We start from the raw sequence: 11,686 nt of genomic DNA, 5'->3' as shown, positions 1-11,686 counted from the left end.
TGGTTAAATATCTGAAGTTTTTCGATTGATAAGCGTTATAATAATTACAGTTTTTTGGTGTGTCGCGTTGGTTATATTTATAGGCGGGTGGAGAGTTTCTCGAAATTTCAGTTTTACATAACAATACTGATGCTTACACAAGCGTTTACGTATGCACATATATTGTTGATTGTTACTCTTGAGAATCTTCTACAACTTTGGAGAATAGGCGGGAGTGTAGTTTTGTGCTCAACTCAAGCAAAACAAAAACAAAACCTTATACATTTACTCCTCGATATCTAATAATCGTTATTTGAAAAACAGAAACAAAAAACAACACCAAAACTCTTCTCTGTGGAAAATATCTTAAAATTCACATTATATATACGACAATAAATATTAAAACTTATTTTATTATTTCCATGTTTCCTATGTTGCCAATAGGCGTTTCTATATTTACTGAACCTGTTACAATTATTATATCTGTGGTTAATACCATCTGCCTTTTTACTAGGTCATAGATGTTGCTTGAAACTATTTTATTTGCATTAGCAAATATCTTTTTTTCTTCTTAACATTTCGTTGCTATAACGTCAAGATAACACCTGTTGCTTTAATAGGTGACAGACATTACTTTGTGGATATTTCCATTGCAATATATGAACAATATCTTTGTTTTCATAGCATGACACTTATGTTCTGTGTTTATTTACTTGGTTAACTGTGTTTCCTAGAAGGTTTGGTTGTTTCCCATTTTGTTTCTGTTAGATAATAGGTGTCATTCTAATGGTATATTCCGCTTCACCAAAAGTAACGTGGATTATATATAAACAACTGTTACCACGAAATGATAATCCTGAGTAATTTTCCTTATACAGCTAGTGCTTGTTGTAATATATACAACATGCAACATTTCTCGCTTAATTGAGTTGTTCCACATTCATTTTTTATGTGTTTTGCATTTCTTTTTTCAAGCTTTGTGTATAATTACTGCCACTTATTTTAAATCTTTGTAGCTTGCGAGACAAACGCCCTAACTACCATACCACGCTAGGCCTGAAAGCATGTGTAAAAGGGATTAATACACAGAAAATTCCCTAAAACGTCGAAGTGTTATTGCTTAAACAATCCACTATGAAGGTGGTCACGATATCAACTATGTTTCATTTTATTTTTATTATACGTGATCATGGTTTGTGAATTGTTTCTTACATATTTTCATTCTTCTGTGGTGAATTTGTTTTACACATATTTCAGTTATAATTTGTGGCTAACCTGTCTTTACTTTTTCTAGATAAAAAGTTTGTCTATGGTTGACTTCTTCATTCTTATGTCACATTTATCTGTTTCAATGATCTTTACTTCTTCACGTTATATATTCCGCTGTTATAATTAACAGTTATGTTTGTTTATCTTAAATCATAGTGGATATATCTGGTTAACTTTACTGTGTTAATTAATTATCGGTGTTCTTTGTTTAATTTTCTCAGGTTATGATTGCTGCTGTCAGTCAAGGAGAAGCTGAGGTAATCCATATTCGCATTTCAGTCACAGAGTTTAACAGATTTCCACCAGAATTTGAAAAGGAGCTTTATCATGAAGAGCTGCACGTGAATAACTCAGCAAATACATCTGTGTTGCGAGTTCATGCCCATGATGCTGATCTTGTAGCTTATAATTCTGAAATTTATTATTATCTTGGAAAAGAAGCACCAGATAAAATATTTGAACTTGACCCAAACACGGGCCAGTTGACTTTAATGGGAGATTTAAACCGATCACAACATTGTCTGGCGTTTGATGTGATTGCTGAAGACGGTGGCTCCCCCTTAAGACAAGCAAGAACACGTGTTGAAATAACGATCAAGACAATTTCAGGTATGCTTGTTTTAGTTTTTTTCTTACTTCGAATAGGCTTCAGGCTTTAGTATGTATAAAGAATTTCATATTATAAAGGGATGTCATGAATTATTTAGAATGACATTTAGTTGAACCCGACATTTTCAACTTTAGACCGAAGCGAATAAACCTAGAAAATGGACGGCGGTGCAACCCATAGATGAAATGTGTATAAATTTTCCCTCATTGACCAGGTTAGAAACAATGAGGCCAAAGTTCCATTTACTAGAGTCTATGGCTTACAAATTATCTTACGAAGATATTTCGCCTTATTGAATATAATTGTTCAGTCCCAAAGACATAACAAATATTTTTTTAAATAATCACCGTCTTGTTGTCCAACATTTATCAGGCTGCTTTGAAGGAATCAAGATAACTGATTAAAGTGACACATGTGATTTCGAGACAGGGAGACAGGTTATTCGGTGTTTAGTAATTCATAATTAACGGGGTGGGATCTGTTGTAAACTTTATGTTTTACTTATCATGTAACAGGTGTAAAAAGGGTTACATAAATATGTCATATATTTTTTTCTATTTTGCACTTGGGCGCTCAAATTTTTTGTTAATTTTGCTACTGTAAGATACGTTGTAATTTGCTAATATACAACTTACAAACCATGTAAGAAATACTTGACCTTTACCATAGGCGTAAACAGTAACAAATTCTGGTGATTTCCATACAGTAGGACCATATTCAACTGTATATTGTATCATTATTTAGATTATTTGAGAGGAGCTGCAGAACAATGGTTTTCGGCTATCTTATATAGGCATATTTTATTATAGTTGGATTTAAATGATGACTATTGTATAGAAACCAAGATTTAGTATACCTTGGTATTTTTGTTAGTTTTAAATGAAGCTGCAAATTGGACGTTCTATGTATGTTATCAAAAACCTCAATTTCGAATTTTCTATTTATTTTCATAGTTTTGTACTCAGTAAAAGTGTTTTCTAGATAAATTATTTTTCTTTGCTTTGCCAAAAAAGTCACTAACGCTATGGAGCGTAGGATGAGTCAAATACGATATTAAAATTATTGATGGTTCCTTATTGTTGGGCCCGGCATGGCCAGGTGGTTAGGGCGCTCGACTCGTAATCCGAGGGTCGCGGGTTCGAATCCCCGTCACACCAAACATGCTCGCCCTTTCAGCCGTGGGGGCGTTATAATGTGACGGTCAATCCCACTATTCGTTGGTAAAAAGAGTAGCCCAAGAGTTAGCCGTGGGTGGTGATGACTAGCTGCCTTCCCTCTAGTCTTATACTGCTAAATTAGAGACGGCTAGCGCAGATAGCCCTCGTGTAGCTTTGCGCGAAATTAAAAAACAAACAAACTTAATACTATACTTTAGCATTAGAACTGTTTCAATTTTATGATGGAATAATGTATGAAATTAAGTACAATATAAACAGGCTATTTTATTAACAACAATGTAAGGTCACTTTTCTCGTTTGGTTTTTAAGAACCTTTGGACATTCACACACTAAACGCCACGGATTCTTTGGTTTATGTTTGCTGGAGCCGACCCGAGTTTGGAGATGTGACAGGATATATCATTAAGTACCGTAAAGTTGGTGGTGAGGAAAGTGGTGCCACAATAGTAAACACAACTACCAGTGCGGCTGCCAAATGCATCACACTGAAAGACTTGACACCCTGGACATACTACGAATTCAGGCTTTATGGCTGGAATACAAATGAAACTGGTATGAGAAGCAACGTAAACCGGTTTTCAACAAGACGTGCTTGTAAGTATTTTTTACTTTAAATAAAAGAAAAAAATGTTAAAATATCAGACCTTTCATTGTTGACGGATATAAGGTTTGTAGCTAATGTATATGCATGAAAGAGATACATTTATGACTAAAACTGTTGTTCTGTAGGAAGGAGTGTGGTAATTTTTTGTTTAAGATGCTTCGTTTGTTATTGTATGCATCTTTGTAATTGACATTTTGAGTATGATGCATATTAATAAAATTTCCGAATTACATGATCTTGAATTATCTCAGGGTAGGATCACAACTAATTTCAAACCATAACCAGTTTTTTCCCTATACCTTATATTTCTGAGCTATATTTCAGTCAAGGAAATTTGAATCATCTGTATATAAAGCAACATTTAAGAAATATAAGGATATGAAAACAGTAGTAAAATTGCATTATATTTCTTTTATTTTTTTAAGTATTTCAATACATTACAGAGCTGAACTATGATTGAAAATTTATCATGAACATTCATCTGTGATTAGTTTATTATTTGAAGGTATTGTTCCTACAAACTGCATTAAATTGAAAAAACTTTCTAACATATGTCACATATATATCTCTAACAAATCTATAATATAAAAACAAAAAACTCTACCCAACAAAACAAATTCACCAGGTCACAGAGTAAAGTCTACTGTAACTACTAACTTTCAAGTACTCCTTTTTTACATATTTACAGTAGACTTTACGAATAGACTGTAAGGGTGGAGAATGGGTGTCATGTTAGTTTAGACAACTCGGTAGGAATTTTATTATAATGTATTTTTCTCTACAGTGTTAATAATATTATCTTATTAATTTGAGCTTTTAACACCATAACGAGAACTGGGATGCCAACTTCAGGGGGTTTTCTTATTCACCACCGCCAATGATTTTTCTTATTTATTTTTCACTTTTCCTCTGAGGGCAGTCATCTTCCCACCGCTGTCTCCAGGCAATGAAGGGTGATATAAATGTGGTAGAACAGTCACCTTCCCACAGCTGTCTGTAGGCAATGAAGGGTGATATAGATTTGGTAGAACAGTCATCTTCCCATCGCTGTCTGCAAGCAGTGATGGATGATATAGATGTGGTAGAACAGTCATTTTCCCACCTCTGTCTCCAGGCAATGAAGGGTGATATAGATGTAGTAGAGCAATCACTTTCCCACAGCTGTCTGCAGGCAGTGATGGATGATAAAGATGTGGTAGAACAGTCACATTCCCACCTCTGTCTCCAGGCAATGAAGGGTGATATAGATGTAGTAGAGCAATCACTTTCCCACAGCTGTCTGCAGGCAGTGATGGATGATAAAGATGTGGTAGAACAGTCACATTCCCATCTCTGTCTGCAGGCAATGACGGGTGTAATAGATGTGGTACGCTGTGGGCTTGAGAACCCACATCTTACTCTGTTATCTTATTTTTATTTCTATATTTTTATTTCACTATTTTGTTAGTTGTTCTTTACATGTGTGGATTTTCGAACGGAAGTTAAGACTGATAGACGGTATATCCCCACCAGGTTTGGTCCTGCTATTTGTATAGACGGTGTATCCCCACCAGGTTTGGTCCTGCTATTTGTATAGACGGTATATCCCCACCAGGTTTGATCCTGCTATTTGTATAGACGGTATATCCCCACCAGGTTTGGTCCTGCTATTTGTATAGACGGTATATCCCCACCAGGTTTGGTCCTGCTATTTGTATAGACGGTATATCCCCGCCAGGTTTGGTCCTGCTATTTGTATAGACGGTATATCCCCACCAGGTTTGGTCCTGCTATTTGTAAAGCAGTCCTTCTTTGTTGACGTAAATATTAACTTAACTATTTAGATAATGTTCATGTTACATATGTATATATAAGCTAAACGTTCTGTATGTATAAGTTATAGAATGTAAATAAGACCTGACATTTAAGAACGTGACTGAGACCTAATATTTACAAATCTTTATCCAAAACTATTCATTATATTCAATCCTCTCTAGAAACTCATCATCCCAATTGTAAAGTTGGATTTATAGGTCAAAAAGTTTTGATTGTCCATATAAACAACTGTCACTAAAATCTATACCGTTTGTCGTGGTAGTTTGGACTTCAGTCCTCGGTTTTATTGCATACGATGTGAATTATTTCGTTAATTTTGTATCAGGGTTAATTATTAATTTTATTTTGACTAGTATGGCTATGCATTGCTTGTGTAGGCAGCAGTATGCTTTGTCTGTTTGTTTGGATCATTCATGCGTTACATGGCTGCTATGGTAATACTCACAACTCTCTCATTTTGTTCTTTCATACCTTGTCTGAAATATCTTTCGCAATCGAGTGACCATGATTTCTTAGCACGAGGATCCTATTACACGGTGTCTAGTTCTATATAAAACGTCATAATTATACATTTTGGTTGCATTTGACACATATATGTGTTCGAAAAACCATGGCACCTGAATAATGAGATTGTCATGTATCTGTCGTAACCTTGAGTCAAAAGACAATTAAAATTACACTAACCTTGAAAAAGCCTGTCTTGCTTAACATTTGCAAATTACTTCTTTATAACACAAGAGTAATTGTAAGAAATACATAGGAATGACTTCTGGAGTTTCTTTTATGGCTTTTTATGCAAATAACGTTAACTACAGAGACATTTCTTGGGTTGATTTTAATAAAATCGCAAGAGAAAACATCCATGTAACGCGTATTTTGTAACATTTCAAACAAACTTTTGTTAAGTATGCGTAGGCATTATATAAGGAAGGTACGCTGTGTGATTTGTTAATGAACAAGTTATCAGAACAGTTAATCAAAAGCTAATCATTTCATTCTAAAATAGCTTAAGTTTGTTTTACTGGATTGAATTAAATGGAAGGAAGTTGTGTTAGAGAAAGAAGTTAATTTTCAATAGTTTTATCTGACAATTTCCTTTCTAAGTAGACTTATCACCGGAAATATTCATCTAATGTTTATCTCTCTCTTGATATATATATATATATATATAATGTATCAAATCTCCTATTAGCAAAAATACCGCATCATTAGATCAAAGTAGACAACAATAATTTTGTTACTTATATAATCATTAAATCAATAATCAACAGAAGAGTCAGGTAGTATGGATGTTTTTTGTTTGCATATATTCTAATTAAATAACAGACCGACAATACTCACATCACTCGCCGGTTTCAAAGATACTTGCAATCTTATTACTTTGTTTATTTGCTTCTTTATTTGATTTAGAGTCAGAAAGTTATTGTAAAAGTTAAGGTCCATGATTCAAACGACATTGAATAATGTCATAATTTCGTGTTTTTAAGCTCTTGCATAATCTTCAGAAGCAGTTGTTTTCAGAAAATTTTAGATATAATAAAGTTGCCGTCATAATGTTTTCTCTGCTTGAAGCTTAGGTAAATTTGAATATAATTAATACTTATTCTGTTTAGTATCGACAAGAACGTCTTGTCCACCTAACGCTATAGCAAACTTCTACACCAGAAGTTTATTTCCATATAAATTTCTTTGAATGCTTCAGTTGGTTTGTTGTATAAAGTACAGGAAATATCTCCAGTTGAAATCGGGCGTCTGATTCGGGCTTGTCTGCTATTTTATAGAAACTGGGTAACTGGAAAATTAATCATAGATACTTCCAAGGAGTTTCAGTTTTATTATTTAATGCGCTACGTACATAAGGTCTAGTTATCGTTAGCATTAACATTTTGAAACCATTAACAATTAACTCGCTCGGTTAATCATGACTATTAGGTCACTAATCATTAAAAAAAAAAAGTCAGACAGCATGAAATGTTTTTCACTTGGATTTATTTTGATTAAGATTCCGATGATAACAGAATTACAAAAATAATATTACTCACCGACCAAGATTTCAAAGGTACTTGCGATATGAAACGTTTAGTACTATTCCACATGTAAACTACTACAGTTGTTTCTTTAAAAAATGTATTTTACTTTGCTAGTTTCGACGTTTTACACTATACGTTTGTATTATTGTAATAGTTATTAAAATATATTTTACTACATTGATTCCATTAAATATTATATCATGAAAAGTGGCTGAAATTTACGTTTGTGGGCTTATAACGCAGAAATCGAAGTTCGATACTTGCAGTGGTCAGTGACAAACATGGCCTTTTGTGTAGATTTGAGCTTAACAACAAAAACTTCATCTGCAATCCCCTTTTACACCTGTTCTTAAAACAATTTTTGATATAAATTATAATGGTTTGTTACAGATTGTTCGTTGAATGTATGTCAAAATGGAGAGTGCCACGTGACCACTGATGACCCAGGTTACAGATGTGAATGTGCTGATGGCTACTATGGAGACATTTGTGACCAATTTGACCAATGTTCTTTGAAACCTTGTGAGAACCTCGGAGTTTGTAGACGTACTTCCAATAAAAGTTACAACTGTGAATGTCCTATCGGATTTTCTGGCCAGAACTGTACAATATTCAACCCTTGCGCTATACAGCCATGTGAAAATGGAGCGACCTGCGAGAGTTCCGTTAGCCATACTTACACATGTCGTTGTGCTCAGGGATTCTACGGCAAGACTTGTCAGAACTTTGACGCATGCATTTCTGGACCTTGCCGTAATGGAGGAACTTGTCACAATACTTCTTCTAACGGCTTCTCTTGTGAATGTGCTGTAGGCTATGAAGGTGAGTGAATTTGATGCTGTCAGAAAACACAAATTCCTTACACCAATTACAAGTTATATCATATGTTATGTGTAACGTAGGTACATTCTATAATTTTAGGTTATTAACATTAACTATCGCCTTGCAGGGTCTTGACCAAACGGTTTTTCAAAGAGAATGGCGAATATAGTTTTATTATAAAAGTTGACAGTACCCAGAATTTTATTGATTTTCTGATTATATTTAGTAGTATCACTTTCATAAAAAATTTAAAGGGTCAAAAGTTATTTAATTAAAGACAAGAAGCAGAATAATTAAAACTGTTTAAGTTAGATATACACCTTACAACTTATGATAATATTTTTCAGTGATTTGAGAATATGCATTTAACTTCTGAGGATAAGCTTTGAAATTGCGATCCAAATAGTGTTGCCTTGCTCTGTATTCGAATTCATGGTTTTTTTTTGGTTAGGTTTTGTATTGCTAAGTAACTAAAACAGACATATTAATAAATTGTCTACGACAATAATGTTGATTTTAACATCTAAAGGAAACAAAGAGTAATACAACAAGATCTCCTCACAATGGATGATAGTAAGAAAAAGGCGTTGCACAGAAAACTAGTGTGGGAAAGGTGATATGTATCCTAGTATGAAAGATATTGTAGGGAGACAGTTTGTCACCCTCAGAATATATTCGCAAGCCTTTTATGTGAAATAAAACTAGAACCAAAGCAAAAATGAAAAAAATGGTATTAGTAAGATATATACGTGCTCAAGTTAACAGCAGTGGTATCTAAAACTACCTATTACATTCTGCAATCGAAAAGTTTACGTGCTCATGTTAACAACATTGATAGTTAAAAGTACCTCTCACTTTCAGCAGTCAACAGATATACGTTCAAGTTAGCATCTAAAACCACCTCTAACCTTTTGTAGTCAGCAGAGATATACATGCTCAGGTTTACAACGTTCATATGTAAAAATATCTCTCACCTTCCTAAGTATTAACTTTCGTACCAAAACTACTTCACACCTTCTGCATTTAGTTGTGGGAAGGGGGCGGAAGAAAGGAAAACGACAAATTATAAACAGAATAAAATAAGTGCCATGATATAAAATACTGTTTAGATATTATTGATTAATTTATTTTGTGAGTGAATATTTTATTATTGTTATGATAAGAGTTAAAAGCAGATGATTGTAGGAAGTTGTGTTTATAATTCGTTGATGTTGAGACTATCGAACGTCGTGTGCAGTACATTGAAGTGGAGAATATAGAGATCTCTGGAAGGCGGGCAGATGATTAAGTGATAGAGATATAAATAGTGTGGGACAAGCGGAAACAGCAGACATACAATAGCAGAGAGGGAGAAAAGTTACAGACAAGGAAAAGTTCGGCGTGAAGTTAACTATCGTAGAAGTGATAGGCCTATCGATTGATATAGGCCTAACGTTTAATATGTTTGAGTAAGATTAACAGTAGAAAAGGAGATAAGAAGAATAATTATTCCGTTAAAGCGTGATTCTAAAGTAATTGAATTAGCCTGGGTGCACTTTGACAAAAGAAACAGAGGATATTTTGAAGAAAGAAGACCAAACCATTACGTCAACTCGCGCCACAATTGTACGTGAATCACACACAAAATACTAGTGCGATAGTAATAGAGAAGATAATTCGGCTTGCCAACTAAAATTCTAAAGCAATTGAATAAACCTAAGTGAACTTTTGACAAGAAGAGAACTATATATATATAGTGTTTAGGATATGTTTATAATATCTATGGTATTTAAGAATTTGTTGTACATACGTATAACTTGTTCGGAATATATATAGTATTTTGAAAACAAGTGAAATGCGTGCTGTTCATTCATCGTTGAATTTGTTGCCAACAAGTCACAGACACCTACTGTAGAAGAATCCTAAACCCAACAACAGCACAGTATATATTTATATTATTAAGAAGTATAAGAAAAAGCCTTTTTAACTTTGACAATTGTCAAAAATAATTATATTTAAAATTTTGGCAATAAGTTACCACAAAATGACGACTAGGATGATAATATACTTATCTCCTGAAGTTGGCATTCTAGAATTATAGTATTCATGTAGTTGTATGATCATCAAAATGAAACCTAAGTTACTAAAAATGAATATGAGCCCTAATTTATCATATTCACTAACTGTCACTGAGTTATACTGGTTCGAGGAATTACGCCCCTCTGAACCAGGGCAAATAACGATAATGAAAAACAAAAATACAACAAGACTAGGCATCTTGTAGTGGTGACCTAATACCGTATGTATGGTGTTTTTAGCTATCTTTTCTTCACCACAAGTGAACCTATATTTTCATAGATTCAGAATATGTATTTTTATAGTACTAATTCATTCTTCTGAACTATTCAGAAGGCAAGCTGTTAAAGATACAAAATATTAACATATAGCTCAATCTATCATTCGACTCACCACTTGTCACTAAGTTATATACATATATATGTTTGTGTTTACACACACACACATAAATGTAACAAATCACTACAATACTTGAACTGTTTTTTCCTGTTTTGTATTATTTTCTACCGGTTTCGTGACTTCATAGGTATATCACTATAGGATATAGCTTTTCACAGAATCTATATTAAAAACATTCAAATACCACTTTTCAACTAAATAAAAATAACGTACAGACATAAAATATCATCCTTATATAAAATAATTACATTCAAAAGTTATAGAAAACGTGTAGGTTCAAGAAATCAATTGAACACAAAGATACCATATTCTATAACCCAAACGCTTTCGAAAAGTGCACTTTTCTTTTTCAGTTTGCCCCTGAAATAGAAAGATCCACCTTTCGAAAGCGCTTTGGTTATAGGGTATTATATTTTTGTGATAAATACATTAAAATGTACTCAAAAATAAATCAATTTAAGCGTATCAAATATAGTTTCACTTCTTTTCTATTACTTTATAATTGTTCTTTTGATTAAAACTTTATTTTAATTACAGTTTTTCATGTTATTGTAGAAAAAAGTTTACTTCCATAATCTTTAACAATTTAGTAGAAAAATATATACCTCTTACTTGCTTTATTGTCCTTTTCATGACTCCTACACCATTACACAGTTCAGCTAACCTTACACAGATACTCATACTTCTACGTTCATACTTGTATCTGTTAAAAATGGCGCCAAAGTATGAAAAAATATTTTTTTCTGAATTTAAAATTTCCTTAAGGTATATTCTTCAAAATGTTTGTTGGCATATAATGGGGATTTCTCGGGAAATCTAGCATGGAGTGTATGTAAATTCATCCTTAATCTTAAATTATCTGTTTCACCAATATAGAATTCATCACAATATATATAATTGCAGTTATATAAATAATTAGTGAAAA

The 11,686-nt window shown here is 33.2% G+C and overlaps 1 protein-coding gene across 1 annotated transcript in view; it reads left to right on the top strand.

Annotated features, from left to right (window-relative positions):
- LOC106458031 overlaps positions 1-11,686 on the top strand; it is a 53,827-nt gene that overhangs the window by 25,424 nt on the left and 16,717 nt on the right. Inside the window, exons 3-5 of the mRNA XM_022384165.1 lie at positions 1,470-1,857; positions 3,346-3,630; positions 7,876-8,307. Of these exons, the coding sequence (XP_022239873.1) occupies positions 1,470-1,857; positions 3,346-3,630; positions 7,876-8,307 (1,105 nt within the window). The remainder of the gene's footprint in view (positions 1-1,469; positions 1,858-3,345; positions 3,631-7,875; positions 8,308-11,686) is intronic.

This window comes from Limulus polyphemus, unplaced genomic scaffold (genome assembly GCF_000517525.1).
Source record: "Limulus polyphemus unplaced genomic scaffold, Limulus_polyphemus-2.1.2 Scaffold406, whole genome shotgun sequence".
In the NCBI taxonomy this organism is placed as follows: domain Eukaryota; kingdom Metazoa; phylum Arthropoda; class Merostomata; order Xiphosura; family Limulidae; genus Limulus; species Limulus polyphemus.
Note: the sequence above shows the minus strand (reverse complement) of the source record. Positions and strands in the feature narration are given on the sequence as shown.